The 19653-nt window shown below is 39.1% G+C and overlaps 1 protein-coding gene across 2 annotated transcripts in view; it reads right to left on the reverse strand.

Moving 5' to 3' along the window:
- LOC129818116 (disabled homolog 2-interacting protein-like) overlaps positions 1–19653 on the reverse strand; it is a 405090-nt gene that overhangs the window by 344126 nt on the left and 41311 nt on the right. For both annotated transcript variants that reach the window (XM_055873702.1, XM_055873700.1), the window contains exon 3: positions 15885–16011. In XM_055873702.1, coding sequence (XP_055729677.1) covers positions 15885–16011 — 127 coding nt within the window. The remainder of the gene's footprint in view (positions 1–15884; positions 16012–19653) is intronic.

Below are 19653 nucleotides of genomic sequence, written 5' to 3' on the forward strand. Positions count from 1 at the left end.
CAGTAACACTACAGTAACAGTACAGTAACAAAACAACAACACTACAGTAACAAACAACAACACTACAGTACACTACAGTAACACTACATTAACACTACAGTGCACTACAGTAACACTACAGTAACACTACAGTACACTACAGTAACAAAACAACAACACTACAGTACACTACAGTACACTACAGTAACACTACAGTAACACTACAGAAACACTACAGTAACAAAACAACAACACTACAGTAACACTACAGTACACTACAGTAACACTACAGTGCACTACAGTAACACTACAGTAACACTACAGTAACACTACAGTACACTACAGTAACACTACAGTACACTACAGTAACACTACAGTATACTACAGTAACACTACAGTGCACTACAGTACACTACAGTAACACTACAGTACACTACAGTAACACTACAGTGCACTACAGTAACACTACAGTACACTACAGTAACAAAACAACAACACTACAGTAACACTACAGTACACTACAGTACACTACAGTACACTACAGTAACAAAACAACAACACTACAGTAACACTACAGTAACACAACAGAAACACTACAGTACACTACAGTAACAATACAGTACACTACAGTAACACTACAGTATACTACAGTAACACTACAGTGCACTACAGTAACACTACAGTACACTACAGTAACACTACAGTACACTACAGTAACACTACAGTATACTACAGTAACACTACAGCAACAATACAGTATACTACAGGAACACTACAGTACACTACAGTAACACTACAGTATACCACAGTAACACTACAGTAACACCACAGTATACTACAGTAACACTACAGTACACTACAGTAACACTACAGTAACACTACAGTACACTACAGTAACACTACAGTAACAAAACAACAACACTACAGTAACACTACAGTAACACCACAACAACACTACAGTAACACTACAGTAACAAAACAACAACACCACAGTAACACTACAGTAACAAAACAACAACACTACAGTACACTACAGTAACACTACAGTAACACTACAGTACACTACATTAACAAAACAACAACACTACAGTAACACTACAGTAACACCAAAACAACACTACAGTAACACTACAGTAACACTACAGTAACACTACAGTAACACTACAGTACACTACAGTAACACTACAGTAACAATACAGTACACTACAGTAACACTACAGTAACAGTACAGTGCACTACAGTAACACTACAGTAACACTACAGAAACACTACAGTAACACTACAGTAACAATACAGTAACACTACAGTACACTACAGTAACACTACAGTACACTACATTAACAAAACAACAACACTACAGTAACACTACAGTATACCACAGTAACACTACAGTACACCACAGTAACACTACAGTATACCACAGTAACACTACAGTAACACCACAGTATACTACAGTAACACTACAGTATACTACAGTACACTACAGAAAAACTACAGTATACCACAGTAACACTACAGTAACACCACAGTATACTACAGTAACACTACAGTACACTACAGTAACACTACAGTATACCACAGTACACTACAGAAACACTACAGTATACCACAGTAACACTACAGTACACTACAGTAACACTACAGTATACCACAGTAACACTACAGTAACACTACAGTAAACTACAGTAACACTACAGTACACTACAGTAACACTACAGTATACCACAGTAACACTAAAGTAATACCACAGTATACTACAGTAACACTACAGTACACTACAGTAACACTACAGTACACTACAGTACCACTACAGTAACACTACAGTACACTACAGTAACACTACAGTAACACTACAGTAACACTACAGTACACTACAGTAACACTACAGTAACACTACAGTACACTACAGTACACTACAGTAACACTACAGTAACACTACAGTACACTACAGTAACACCACAACAACACTACAGTAACACTACAGTAACACCACAAGAACACTACAGTAACACTACAGTAACACTACAGTACACTACAGTAACAAAACAACAACACTACAGTAACACTACAGTAACACCACAACAACACTACAGTAACACCACAACAACACTACAGTAACACTACATTAACAATACAGTACACTACAGTAACACTACAGTAACAAAACAACAACACTACAGTACACTACAGTAACACTACAGTAACAAAACAACAACACTACAGTAACACTACAGTAACAAAACAACAACACTACAGTATACCACAGTACCACTACAGTAACACTACATTAACAAAACACCAACACTACAGTATACTACAGTAACACTACAGTAATACTACAGTAACAAAACAACAACACTACAGTACACTACAGTAACACTACAGTAACAAAACAACAACACTACAGTACACTACAGTAACACTACAGTAACACCACAACAACACTACAGTACACTACAGTAACACTACAGTAACACTACAGTATACTACAGTAACAAAACAACAACACTACAGTACACTACAGTAACACTACAGTAACAGTACAGTAACAAAACAACAACACTACAGTAACAAACAACAACACTACAGTACACTACAGTAACACTACATTAACACTACAGTGCACTACAGTAACACTACAGTAACACTACAGTACACTACAGTAACAAAACAACAACACTACAGTACACTACAGTACACTACAGTAACACTACAGTACACTACAGTAACACTACAGAAACACTACAGTAACAAAACAACAACACTACAGTAACACTACAGTACACTACAGTAACACTACAGCGCACTACAGTAACACTACAGTAACACTACAGTACACTACAGTAACACTACAGTACACTACAGTAACACTACAGTATACTACAGTAACACTACAGTGAACTACAGTACACTACAGTAACACTACAGTACACTACAGTAACACTACAGTGCACTACAGTAACACTACAGTACACTACAGTGCACTACAGTAACACTACAGTAACACTACAGTACACTACAGTAACAAAACAACAACACTACAGTACACTACAGTACACTACAGTAACACTACAGTAACACTACAGAAACACTACAGTAACAAAACAACAACACTACAGTAACACTACAGTAACACTACAGTGCACTACAGTAACACTACAGTAACACTACAGTAACACTACAGTACACTACAGTAACACTACAGTACACTACAGTAACACTACAGTATACTACAGTAACACTACAGTGCACTACAGTACACTACAGTAACACTACAGTACACTACAGTAACACTACAGTGCACTACAGTAACACTACAGTACACTACAGTAACAAAACAACAACACTACAGTAACACTACAGTACACTACAGTACACTACAGTACACTACAGTAACAAAACAACAACACTACAGTAACACTACAGTAACACAACAGAAACACTACAGTACACTACAGTAACAATACAGTACACTACAGTAACACTACAGTATACTACAGTAACACTACAGTGCACTACAGTAACACTACAGTACACTACAGTAACACTACAGTACACTACAGTAACACTACAGTATACTACAGTAACACTACAGTGCACTACAGTAACACTACAGTACACTACAGTAACACTACAGTACACTACAGTAACACTACAGTATACTACAGTAACACTACAGCAACAATACAGTATACTACAGGAACACTACAGTACACTACAGTAACACTACAGTATACCACAGTAACACTACAGTAACACCACAGTATACTACAGTAACACTACAGTACACTACAGTAACACTACAGTAACACTACAGTACACTACAGTAACACTACAGTAACAAAACAACAACACTACAGTAACACTACAGTAACACCACAACAACACTACAGTAACACTACAGTAACAAAACAACAACACTACAGTAACACTACAGTAACAAAACAACAACACTACAGTAACACTACAGTACACTACAGTAACACTACAGCGCACTACAGTAACACTACAGTAACACTACAGTACACTACAGTAACACTACAGTACACTACAGTAACACTACAGTAACACTACAGTACACTACAGTAACACTACAGTAACAATACAGTACACTACAGTAACACTACAGTAACAATACAGTGCACTACAGTAACACTACAGTAACACTACAGAAACACTACAGTAACACTACAGTAACAATACAGTAACAATACAGTACACTACAGTAACACTACAGTACACTACATTAACAAAACAACAACACTACAGTAACACTACAGTATACCACAGTAACACTACAGTACACTACAGTAACACTACAGTATACCACAGTAACACTACAGTACACCACAGTAACACTACAGTATACCACAGTAACACTACAGTAACACCACAGTATACTACAGTAACACTACAGTATACTACAGTATACTACAGAAAAACTACAGTATACCACAGTAACACTACAGTAACACCACAGTATACTACAGTAACACTACAGTACACTACAGTAACACTACAGTATACCACAGTACACTACAGAAACACTACAGTATACCACAGTAACACTACAGTACACTACAGAAACACTACAGTATACCACAGTAACACTACAGTACACTACAGTAACACTACAGTATACCACAGTAACACTACAGTAACACTACAGTAAACTACAGTAACACTACAGTACACTACAGTAACACTACAGTATACCACAGTAACACTAAAGTAATACCACAGTATACTACAGTAACACTACAGTACACTACAGTAACACTACAGTACACTACAGTACCACAACAGTAACACTACAGTACACTACAGTAACACTACAGTAACACTACAGTAACACTGCAGTAACACTACAGTAACACCACAACAACACTACAGTAACACTACAGTAACAAAACAACAACACTACAGTAACACTACAGTACACTACAGTAACACTACAGTACACTACAGTAACACTACAGTAACACCACAACAACACTACAGTACACTACAGTAACACTACAGTATACTACAGTACACTACAGTAACACTACAGTAACACTACAGTATACCACAGTAACACTACAGTATACTACAGTACACTACAGTAAAACTACAGTATACCACAGTAACACTACAGTATACTACAGTACACTACAGTAAAACTACAGTATACCACAGTAACACTACAGTACACTACAGTAACACTACAGTATACCACAGTAACACTACAGTAACACCACAGTATACTACAGTAACACTACAGTATACTACAGTACACTACAGAAACACTACAGTATACCACAGTATACTACAGTAACACTACAGTACACTACAGTAACACTACAGTATACTACAGTACACGACAGAAACACTACAGTATACCACAGTAACACTACAGTACACTACAGAAACACTACAGTATACCACAGTAACACTACAGTACACTACAGTAACACTACATTATACCACAGTAACACTACAGTAACACTACAGTAAACTACAGTAACACTACAGTACACTACAGTAACACTACAGTATACCACAGTAACACTACAGCAACACCACAGTATACTACATTAACACTACAGTACACTACAGTAACACTACAGTACACTACAGTAACACTACAGTAACACTACAGTACGCTACAGTAACACTACAGTAACACCACAACAACACTACAGTTACAAAACAACAACACTACAGTAACACTACAGTACACTACAGTGACACAACAGTAACAATACAATAACACTACAATACACTACAGTAACACAAAAGCACACTACAGTAACATTACAGTAACACCACAACAATACTACAGTACACTACAGTAACAACACAACAACACTACACTACACTACAGCACACTACAGTAACATTACAGTACCCTACATCACACTACAGTAACTCTACAATAACACTACAACACACTGCAGTAACACTACAGAAAGACTACAATACACTACAGCACACTACAGTAACACTATAGTAACACTAAAGCACACTACAGTAACACAACAGCACACTACAGCAAACTACAGCACACTACAGTACACTACAGCACATTACAGCATACTACAGTAACATCTCAGAACACTACAGTATACTACAGTAACACTACAGTAACACTACAGAAACACTACAGTAACAAAACAACAACACTACAGTAACACTACAGTAACACTACAGTGCACTACAGTAACACTACAGTAACACTACAGTAACACTACAGTACACTACAGTAACACTACAGTACACTACAGTAACACTACAGTATACTACAGTAACACTACAGTGCACTACAGTACACTACAGTAACACTACAGTACACTACAGTAACACTACAGTGCACTACAGTAACACTACAGTACACTACAGTAACAAAACAACAACACTACAGTAACACTACAGTACACTACAGTACACTACAGTACACTACAGTAACAAAACAACAACACTACAGTAACACTACAGTAACACAACAGAAACACTACAGTACACTACAGTAACAATACAGTACACTACAGTAACACTACAGTATACTACAGTAACACTACAGTGCACTACAGTAACACTACAGTACACTACAGTAACACTACAGTACACTACAGTAACACTACAGTATACTACAGTAACACTACAGCAACAATACAGTATACTACAGGAACACTACAGTACACTACAGTAACACTACAGTATACCACAGTAACACTACAGTAACACCACAGTATACTACAGTAACACTACAGTACACTACAGTAACACTACAGTAACACTACAGTACACTACAGTAACACTACAGTAACAAAACAACAACACTACAGTAACACTACAGTAACACCACAACAACACTACAGTAACACTACAGTAACAAAACAACAACACTACAGTAACACTACAGTAACAAAACAACAACACTACAGTAACACTACAGTACACTACAGTAACACTACAGCGCACTACAGTAACACTACAGTAACACTACAGTACACTACAGTAACACTACAGTACACTACAGTAACACTACAGTAACACTACAGTACACTACAGTAACACTACAGTAACAATACAGTGCACTACAGTAACACTACAGTAACACTACAGAAACACTACAGTAACACTACAGTAACAATACAGTAACAATACAGTACACTACAGTAACACTACAGTACACTACATTAACAAAACAACAACACTACAGTAACACTACAGTATACCACAGTAACACTACAGTACACTACAGTAACACTACAGTATACCACAGTAACACTACAGTACACCACAGTAACACTACAGTATACCACAGTAACACTACAGTAACACCACAGTATACTACAGTAACACTACAGTATACTACAGTACACTACAGAAAAACTACAGTATACCACAGTAACACTACAGTAACACCACAGTATACTACAGTAACACTACAGTACACTACAGTAACACTACAGTATACCACAGTACACTACAGAAACACTACAGTATACCACAGTAACACTACAGTACACTACAGAAACACTACAGTATACCACAGTAACACTACAGTACACTACAGTAACACTACAGTATACCACAGTAACACTACAGTAACACTACAGTAAACTACAGTAACACTACAGTACACTACAGTAACACTACAGTATACCACAGTAACACTAAAGTAATACCACAGTATACTACAGTAACACTACAGTACACTACAGTAACACTACAGTACACTACAGTACCACAACAGTAACACTACAGTACACTACAGTAACACTACAGTAACACTACAGTAACACTGCAGTAACACTACAGTAACACCACAACAACACTACAGTAACACTACAGTAACAAAACAACAACACTACAGTAACACTACAGTACACTACAGTAACACTACAGTACACTACAGTAACACTACAGTAACACCACAACAACACTACAGTACACTACAGTAACACTACAGTATACTACAGTACACTACAGTAACACTACAGTAACACTACAGTATACCACAGTAACACTACAGTATACTACAGTACACTACAGTAAAACTACAGTATACCACAGTAACACTACAGTATACTACAGTACACTACAGTAAAACTACAGTATACCACAGTAACACTACAGTACACTACAGTAACACTACAGTATACCACAGTAACACTACAGTAACACCACAGTATACTACAGTAACACTACAGTATACTACAGTACACTACAGAAACACTACAGTATACCACAGTATACTACAGTAACACTACAGTACACTACAGTAACACTACAGTATACTACAGTACACGACAGAAACACTACAGTATACCACAGTAACACTACAGTACACTACAGAAACACTACAGTATACCACAGTAACACTACAGTACACTACAGTAACACTACATTATACCACAGTAACACTACAGTAACACTACAGTAAACTACAGTAACACTACAGTACACTACAGTAACACTACAGTATACCACAGTAACACTACAGCAACACCACAGTATACTACATTAACACTACAGTACACTACAGTAACACTACAGTACACTACAGTAACACTACAGTAACACTACAGTACGCTACAGTAACACTACAGTAACACCACAACAACACTACAGTTACAAAACAACAACACTACAGTAACACTACAGTACACTACAGTGACACAACAGTAACAATACAATAACACTACAATACACTACAGTAACACAAAAGCACACTACAGTAACATTACAGTAACACCACAACAATACTACAGTACACTACAGTAACAACACAACAACACTACACTACACTACAGCACACTACAGTAACATTACAGTACCCTACATCACACTACAGTAACTCTACAATAACACTACAACACACTGCAGTAACACTACAGAAAGACTACAATACACTACAGCACACTACAGTAACACTATAGTAACACTAAAGCACACTACAGTAACACAACAGCACACTACAGCAAACTACAGCACACTACAGTACACTACAGCACATTACAGCATACTACAGTAACATCTCAGAACACTACAGTATACTACAGTAACACTACAGCACACCACTGTAACAACACAGTACAACTACAGTATACTACAGTAACACTACAGTAACACTACAGTAGCACTATAGTAAACTACTGTAACACTACAGTAACACTACACTACACTACAGTAACACTACAACAACACTACAGGAACACTAAAGTAACACAACAGTATACTACAGTAAAACTACAGTAACACCACACTACACTACAGTAACACTACAACAACACTACAGGAACACTAAAGTAACACCACAGTATACTACAGTAACACTACAGTAACACCACAGTAACACTATAGTATACTACAGTAACACAACAATACAATACATTAAAAGTACAGTATACCACAGTAACACTACAGTAACACTACAGTATACCACAGTAACACTACAGTAACACTACAGTATACGACAGTAACACTACAGTAACACTACAGTGCCACTACAGTATACTACAGTAACTCTAAAATACACTAAAGTAACACTACAGTATATTACAATACCACTACAGTATACTACAATAACACTACAGCACACTACAGTACCACTACAGTAACACTACAACAACAGTACTGTACACTAGAGTAACACTACAGTACACGACATCACACTACAGTATACTACTGTAACTCTACAATATACCACAGTAACACTACAATAATAATACTGTACACTACAGTACCACTACAGTAACACTACAGTATACTACAGTAACACTACAGTAACACCACAGTAACACTACAGTATACTACAGTAACACTACAGTAACACCACAGTATACGACAGTAACACTGCAAAACACTAAAGTAACACCACAGTATACTACAGTAACTCTACAATACACGACAGTACCACTACAGTATATTACAGTAACACTACAGTACACTACAATAGCAGTACAAAACACTACAGTAACACTACAATAACACTACATAACACTGCAGTAACACTACAGTTAAACTAGAGTATACTACAGTAACACAACAATACACTACAGCACACTACAGTAACACTGCATAACTCTACAGTACCACTACATATCTCTGCAGTAACACTACAGTATACCACAGTAACACTACAGTAACACCACAGTATACTACAGTAACTCTACAATATACTACAGTAACACTACAGTAACACCACAGTATACAACAGTAACACTGCAATACAATACAGTAACACCACAGTATACAACAGTAACACTGCAATACACCACAGTAACACCACAGTATACTACAGTAACTCTACAATACACCACACTACCAATACAGCATATTACAGTAACACTACAGTATACTACAACAGCACTACAGAACACTACAGTAACACTACATAACACTGCAGTAACACTACAGTTAAACTACAGTATACTACAGTAACACAACAATACACTACAGCACACTACAGTTAAACTACAGTATACTACAGTAACACTACAATACACTACAGTACACTACAGTAAAACTGCATAACTCTACAGTACCACTGCATATCTCTGCAGTAACACTACAGTATACCACAGTAACACCACAGTATACCACAGTAACACTACAGTAACACCACAGTATACTACGGTAACTCTGCAATATACTACAGTACCACTACAGTATACTACAGTAACTCTACAATATACTACAGTACCACTACAGTATACTACAGTAACTCTACAATACACCACAGTAACACTACAGTATATTACAGTAACACTAGAGTATACTACAATAGCACTACAGAACACTACCGTAACACTACAGTAACACTACATAACAGTACAGTAGCACTACATATCTCTACAGTAACACTACATATCTCTGCAGTAACACTACAGTAACACTACAGTATACTACAGTAACGCTACAGTAACACCACAGTATACCACAGTAACACCACAATACACTACAGTAAGAGTACAGTATAATACAGTAATGCTACAGTAACACCACATTATACTACAGTAACTCTACAATACAGTATATTACAGTAACACTACAGTATACTAAAATAACACTACAGTAACACTACAGTAACACTACAACAACACTACAGTAACACTACAACAACACTACAGTAACACTACAACACCACTACAGTACACTACAGTAAACTACAGTAATACTACAGTACACTACAGTAACACTACAGTAACACTACAGTACACTACAGTAAACTACCGTAACACTACAGTATACTACAGTACACTATAGTAACACTAAAGTAACACTACAGTAACACTACAGTAACACTACAGTACAGTACAGTAAACTACAGTAATACTACAGTATACTACAGTACCACTACAGTATACTACAGTACACTACTGTAACACTACAGTGCACTACAGTACCCTACCGTAACACTACAGTATACTACAGTACACTACAGTACACTACAGTAACACTACAGTAACACTACAGTACCAGACACAGCTGATCACCACACACAGGAGGACACACCACAATGCACCACTGAGGTGAAAGTTGATGCAACGTTAAAGCAACGTTACAACAACATCAAAGCAGCAGCAGAACAGAAAGTAACCCACTGGTAAACCTGCTTAAAAGGAGGACTGGATGAGTACAGTACATACGCTCACTGGGACCCTGTTGAAGCCATGTGTGTTTAGATATAGTACTCTCGCTCTCACACACACACACACACACACACACACACACACACGCACACGTACATGCACACGCACACGCACACGTACACGCACACGCACACGCACACGTACATGTACACACACACACACACACACACACACACACACACACACACACACACACACACACACACACACACACACACACACACACACACACACACACACACACACACAAATAGGAATAGACAAATATATACTGAACAAAAATATAAATATAAAATAAAATATGCAACAATTTCAACAATTTTACAGAGTTACAGTTCTTGTAAGGAAATCAGTCAATTTAAATAAATTCATTAGGCCCCAATCTATGGAATTCACATGACTGGGCAGGCTCGCAACCATGGGTGGGCCTGGGAGGGCATAGGCCCACCCACTTCGGAGCCAGGCCTTCTCACTGTGGAGCAAGGCCCAGCCAATCAGAATACCGCAGACCACGTTTTTACCACAGGTAAAGAAGCCGGATGTCCTGGGCTGGCATGGTTACAGGTGGTCACAAATTCTCTAAAACAATGTTGGAAGCACCTTATGTTAGATAAATTAACATTCAAGCCAGTTGCACGCTCCCTCAAAACAGTATAAAAGACACCTGTCCACAAGGTTGTGGAGGTTGTGGAGCCAGAAATCTTGCTTGTTTGTAGGTGACCAAATACTTATTTTCCTACAATGTGATTTTCTGGATTTTTTTCACCCATTTTGTCTGTCATAGTTGAAGTGTACCTATGATGAAAATTACAGGCCTCTCTCATCTTTTTAAGTGGGAGAACTTGCACAATTGGTGGCTGACTAAATACTTTTTGCCCCGCTGTGCCTGGAGAGAATATTACAAGGTCTAATTAGTGGTTCTCACCTGGTATTTTACTGAAGCACTTTACACACATGCTTCAACACACAGACCCATGTTTGTGTATGTGTTCGTGTACGTGTTTGTGTACATGTTTGTGTACGTGTTTGTGTACGTGTTTGTGTACGTGTTTGTGTACGTGTTTGTGTACGTGTTTGTGTACGTGTTTGTGTACGTGTTTGTGTACATGTTTGTGTACGTGTTTGTGTACATGTTTGTGTACGTGTTTGTGTACGTGTTTGTGTACGTGTTTGTGTACGTGTTTGTGTACATGTTTGTGTACGTGTTTGTTTACGTGTTTGTGTACGTGTTTGTGTACGTGTTTGTGTACGTGTTAGTGTACGTGTTTGTTTGTGTGTTTGTATACGTGTTTGTGTACGTGTTTGTGTACGTGTTTGTGTACGTGTTTGTGTACGTGTTTGTGTACGTGTTTGTGTACGTGTTAGTGTACGTGTTTGTTTGTGTGTTTGTGTACGTGTTTGTATACGTGTTTGTGTACGTGTTTGTGTACATGTTTGTGTACGTGTTAGTGTACGTGTTTGTGTACGTGTTTGTGTACGTGTTTGTGTATGTGTTTGTGTACGTGTTTGTGTACGTGTTTGTGTACGTGTTTGTGTATGTGTACGTGTTTGTGTACGTGTTTGTGTACGTGTTTGTTTGTGTGTTTGTGTATGTGTTTGTGTACATGTTTGTGTATGTGTTTGTGTACGTGTTTGTGTACGTGTTTGTGTACGTGTTTGTGTATGTGTTTGTGTACGTGTTTGTGTACGTGTTTGTGTACGTGTTTGTGTACGTGTTTGTTTGTGTGTTTGTGTACGTGTTTGTGTACGTGTTTGTGTACGTGTTTGTGTATGTGTTTGTGTACGTGTTTGTGTACGTGTTTGTGTACGTGTTTGTGTATGTGTACGTGTTTGTGTACGTGCTTGTTTGTGTGTTTGTGTACGTGTTTGTGTACATGTTTGTGTACGTGTTTGTGTACGTGTTTGTGTACGTGTTTGTTTGTGTGTTTGTGTACGTGTTTGTGTACGTGTTTGTGTACGTGTTTGTGTATGTGTTTGTGTACGTGTTTGTGTACGTGTTTGTGTACGTGTTTGTGTACGTGTTTGTGTATGTGTTTGTGTACGTGTTTGTGTACGTGTTTGTGTACGTGTTTGTGTACGTGTTTGTTTGTGTGTTTGTGTACGTGTTTGTGTACGTGTTTGTGTATGTGATTGTGTACGTGTTTGTGTACGTGTTTGTGTACGTGTTTGTGTACGTGTTTGTGTACGTGTTTGTTTGTGTGTGAGAACGGAAACATCTAAGGCCCAAGAGACAGCAGAGGGAGGGAGTAGTAAACAAAAATGTATCAACCTCATCCAGTGGGATAAAAGAGGGATGATGGCTGAAAAGAGGGATAGAAGAGAGGACAGGAACATTTTACCTAATGCTTGACATGAGAGCTGAACCCAAAACAGTGAACACAGGATGGCCTGCATCCATAACAATGGACCCACTGACTGAAGCGCTGACCCCAGTGCAGTGTATCACACACATGAGAAACCAACTGAAAATTATCCCAGAGACGTGGAGAGAGAGAGAGAGAGACAGAGAGGAGGGAAGAGAAAGAAAGAGAGAGAGCGAGAGAATGAAAGGGAGCAAGAGAAAGAGGACAGCATAGTGAGCACACGGTTACACACATATCCTCTCTTCAGAGATGAATGTTCCTTTTGACCACAGTAGAATTGTTGTTCATTATTCTCCAAAGTCATGATGATTATTTCTGAAAGGGTTTCAAGATTATTTGTAGAATTCATCTTTCTCTCAAACCCCCTCTCCCCCCTCTCTCTCACTATGTTGCGTGTGCACGCGCACACACACACACACACACACACACACACACACACACACACACACACACACACACACACACACACACACACACACACACACACACACACACACACACACACACACACACACACACACACACACTAGTGACAAGACAGAACAACGACGTGGGATCATTTCACATTCAATCATTTCATTTCAATACTTCATACGATTTAAACTGACCTTTTGACCCCCACATTGATCAAGAAGAGTTTTACTGTTTTACTGCAATGCACACCTGGTATTTGAGCGAGAGAGAAAGAGAAAGAGAGAGCTGTCTTATAGTACCAGTACCAGAATCCCTCCTTTATGTCCTCAAAACACAACCAACCAAAGCATTATAAAACTAAATGGCTACTGTGTAAGTACTCTAATAGTCCTTACTACCTACCTACCTGTAAAATCACAGAGGTGGGTTAACAACATCTATACACCCACGCATACTATGGGGTGTACTGTATGCCGACACCACAAAACACGTTTTGTAGCACCAGAGAGTACTACACAACGGTGCCCATAATTGCAATGCCTAAACCCATACAAGGTCTTTACAACACACACAAAATACTTATTCTACACCCGTGCCAAGCTGATGATTATACCACCCACTGCCATAGGGCCTGGGATGGGAGAGATAACAGGAACACACAGACAAACACCTCAGAAACAACTCAATACCCCTGATATAGATATACAACATATGTGATTACATATTGTAATACAAGCCAAAGACGCTTAGCCTGCTTACTGTCTACCGTACACAATTGAACAATTGATTGTTATGCTATTACTATGTCATATTATGTTTCATTTTTTTTTTAAGTGAGTGAGACAGTGAGTGGGATAAAAATATGTGTTGACTCTAAACTGACACACTGCTGGTGGGACAACATTTGGAAACTGTTGACACAAAGTTGATGAAGGGTTGAGCCAATGTTGAGCCAACGTTGATATACTATTACTGACTGAAAGGGACACTATGCAGACATTGTGGACGTAAACGTGCTGTGTCATAGATACATGCCTAAGGTTTTGTTGATGTAAATGTTTTCCTCAGCTTCATAGAAGGGATAAATGCCTTTTTCAAACAGGCAAACTAAAAATACACACTTAATGGATTCAATAAAGGAGAAGAAAACACATTAAGAAAAAGCAGAAAAACAAAGGACAAAAAACAACTATCTTAAACAACCACTCTTAATGGCAAAGCAATATTACATTTCTTATCACTGGTCTTAGACCAGATTTTCCATATCAACAATATTTTCCCTTTACATCAGAGTATAAAACCAGAGCTGAGTTGAGGAGAAATGCAAGCTCACCCTCTAGTGGATGTGAAAGAGTATTACAACATACAAAATGTGTGTGTGTGTGTGTGTGTGTGTGTGTGTGTGTGTGTGTGTGTGTGTGTGTGTGTGTGTGTGTGTGTGTGTGTGTGTGTGTGTGTGTGTGTGTGTGTGTGTGTGTGTACTCACTGCTCTCGATGGACATCTGGCTGTGGAACTCTGGGCTGTGGAAGTTGGTTTCCACGGGAACGCTGATGGTGCGTCTCAGCTGTCGGACCTTACATGAATCTGACCTCCGCTCCTGAAACAAAAACTTCTGAGAGACAGAGATAGAGAGAGAGAAAGTGTGTGAGAGAGAGAGAGAGAGAGAGAGAGAGAGGGGTATGGGGGGTGAGAGGAGGGTAGAAAAGTTAGTAAAAAAATCAGAATAAATTTAGTAAAGAAAGGGAAGAAACAAAGAATGAAAGAAACACACAAACAAACAAAGTAAGAAGGAAAGAACGGAAGATAGAAATACATGCAAAAACTCCAAGTTCTCTTCCGGCATTGTCAAACATAGTTTTGAGCTATAGTTTGAATAAGGGTTTGACTGTTTGTTAATTGTTACATTGTATTTTTTCATTTGTCTGGTTGGTTCCACCAAACTATAGCTCAAAACTATGTGTGAAAACGCTCTTACTCCTGTATGTGTATTTAAGATCACAGAGTACAGTGGTGTACAGTGGTGTCTCTGAGGTCTTGATGAATGTGTATAATCGATATAAACCAGAGAAGACTTTAGCAGGACATTAGTCAGTGTCAGGACAGGGCCTTTCTTCTCCACCATGCATACTGAACACTGAGCCCCCATCGATTAGACAGTCACAGACAAAAGGACAGATTAGTTGGATGAGAGAGAGAGAGAGAGTAAAAAGAGGAGGCCAGATGTCCTTTCAGCGGTTTGATAATGGCTTATCGAGCCTAGCGCACACAGGTCAGCTCATCACCTGGCCTCCTCCCCTCCCTTCTCAGTCTTTCTCTCCAAAAGCACACAGTTGAGCATACGGTACTAATGATAGGGCTTTATGAGAGTGCCCTCGACTGGTGACATTTTGTCTATAGATTCACTGGGAAGTGGATAGGGCGAGAGAGGTCTCTGGTTCCCTCGCTCCTTTTCCATTAGGGAATGAACAGCAGTGGGGCAGAGTTCCTTGAATGAATGGGAGTGGGGCAGAGTTCCTTGAATGAATGGGAGTGGGGCAGAGTTCCTTGAATGAATGGGAGTGGGGCAGAGTTCCTTGAATGAATGGGAGTGGGGCAGAGTTCCTTGGACGGGAGGGAAAATCGAAGGCTGAGAAATGAGCAGCTCTTTCCTATGAGGGTGAAAAGTTTGAACATTAATAACCCTAAACCTTCCCCTGTAAACCTTCTTCTCTCCAGGGACAGTTTAATGTGTTGCTTCTAACCTCGCTCTTTTGTTTTGATCAGTTTTATGTCCTAGGAGTGTGGTACTCTTTCCTGTCTCTCTCTCTCGCTCTCTCTCTCCCTTCTCACCAATGGGAATCTCTCCTCCTCATTCATCTTGAGATAAGGAAGGTGTCAGTCCTGCTTTTAGAATAGTCTGGTTCATAATTGCCTTTAGCCATGAGGATGAATCAGAACATTTCCAATTACAAAAACAATAGCTGCTGAATCAATGCAGAGAGATCCAAGGGAGTGTGTGTGTGTGTGTGTGTGTGTGTGTGTGTGTGTGTGTGTGTGTGTGTGTGTGTGTGTGTGTGTGTGTGTGTACTGTACTGTACTGTACTGTTCTGTATAGATGTATGTACGTACAGTGCATTAAGACATTTTCAGACCCCTTGACTTTTTCCACATTTTGTTACGTTACAGCCTTATTCTAAAATGGATGAAATCGTTTTTTTCCTTGTCAATCTTCAAACAATACCCCATAATGACAAAGCAAAACCAGATTTTTTTTTACATTTGTGCAAATTTATTACAAATAAAAAACTGAAATACCACATTTACATAAGTATTCAGACCCTTTACTGTGTACTTTGTTGAAGCACCTTTGGCAGCGATTGCATGCTCGAGTCTTCTTGGGTATGACCCTAGCTCTGTCAGGTTGGATGGGGAGCGTCGCTGCACAGCTATTTCCAGGTCTCTCCAGAGATGTTCGATCAGGTTCAAGTTTAGGCTCTGGCTGGGCCACTCAAGGACATTCAGAGACTTGTCCTGAAACCACTCCGGTGTTGTCTTGGCTGTGTGCTTAATGTCGTTGTCCTGTTGGAAGGTGAACCTTCGCCCCAGTCTGAGGTCCTGAGTGCACTGGAGCAGGTTTTCATTAAGGATCTCTCTGTGCTTTGCTCTGTTCATTTTTCCCTCGATCCTGACTACGTAGTCTCCCAGTCCCTGCCGCTGAAAAACATCCCCACAGCATGATGCTGCACCATGCTTCACCGCAGGGATGGTGCCAGGTTTCCTCCAGACATGACGCTTGGCATTCAGGCCAAAGAGTTCAATCTTTGTTTCATCAGACTAGAGAATCTTGTTTCTCATGTTCTGAGAGTCCTTTAGGTGCCTTTGGCAAAATCCAAGCGGGCTGTCATGTGCCTTTTACTGAGGAGTGGCTTCCGCCTGGCCACTCCATCATAAAGGCCTGGTGGAGTGCGGCAGAGATGGTTGACCTTCTGGAAGGTTCTCCCATCTCCGCAGAGGACCTCTGGAGTTCTGTCAAAGTGACCATCAGGTCCTAGTTCACCATTTAAGAATGATGGAGGCCACTGTGTTCTTGGGGACCTTCAATGCTGCAGACGTTTTTTGGTACCCTTCCCCAGGTCTGTGCCTCGACACAATCCCTTCGACCTCATGGCTTGGGATTTGCTCTGTCACGCATTGTCAACTGTGGGACCTTATATGGACAGTTGTGTGCCTTTCCAAATCATGTCCAATCAATTGAATTTACCACAGGTTGTATAAACATCTCAAGAATGATCAATGGAAACAGGATGCACCTGAGTTCCATTTTGAGTCTCATAGCAAAGGGTTTGTATACTTATGTAAATAAGGCATTTCTGTTTTTTATTTTTAATACATTTGCAAACATTTCTTTTCTTCGCTTTATCATTATGGGGTATTGTGTGTAGATTGATCAGGGCAAAAAAATAATTTCATCCATTTTAGAATGTGGAATGTAGATAAAGGGAAGAATACTTTCCAAATGCACTGTACATCCTAGCATTTAGTGTGTGCCTGCATGTGTGTGCAAGAGAGTACGTACTGCCGTGGCCAAAAGTTTTGAGAATGGCACAAATATACATTTTCACAAAGTCTGCTGCCTCAGTTTGTATGATGGCAATTTGCATATACTCCAGAATGTTATGAAGAGTGATCAGATGAATTGCAATTAATTGCAAAGTCCCTCTTTGCCATGCAAATGAACTGAATCCCCATAAAACATTTCCACTGCATTTCAGCCCTGCAACAAAAGGCCCAGCTGACATCATGTCAGTGATTCTCTCGTTAACCTCTCTTGGGTACGTTAGCGTCCCCCTCTTCAACAGCCAGTGAAACTGCTGGGCGCCAAATTCAAATACAGGAAAACTCATTATAAAAATTCAGAAAACAAAACATATTTTACATAGGTTTAAAGATTGACTTCTTGTGAATCCAACCACGGTGTCAGATTTAAAAAATGCTTTACGGCGAAACATACCTTACGATTATTTGAGAACATAGCCCACTAGACAAATCATTACAAACAGTAACCAGCCAAGTAGAACAGTTACACAAGTCAGAAATAGAGATCAAATTAATCCCTTACCTTTATGATCTTCATATGGTTGACTCAGCAGACATTCATTTACTCAATAAATGTTCCTTTTGTTCGATAAAGTCTCTTTATATCCAAAAACCTCAGCTTTGTTCGCGCGTTTTCTTCAGTAATCCACAGGCTCAAACGCAGTCAGAACAGGAAGAC

This window comes from Salvelinus fontinalis, chromosome 21, assembly GCF_029448725.1.
Source record: "Salvelinus fontinalis isolate EN_2023a chromosome 21, ASM2944872v1, whole genome shotgun sequence".
Classification (NCBI taxonomy): domain Eukaryota; kingdom Metazoa; phylum Chordata; class Actinopteri; order Salmoniformes; family Salmonidae; genus Salvelinus; species Salvelinus fontinalis.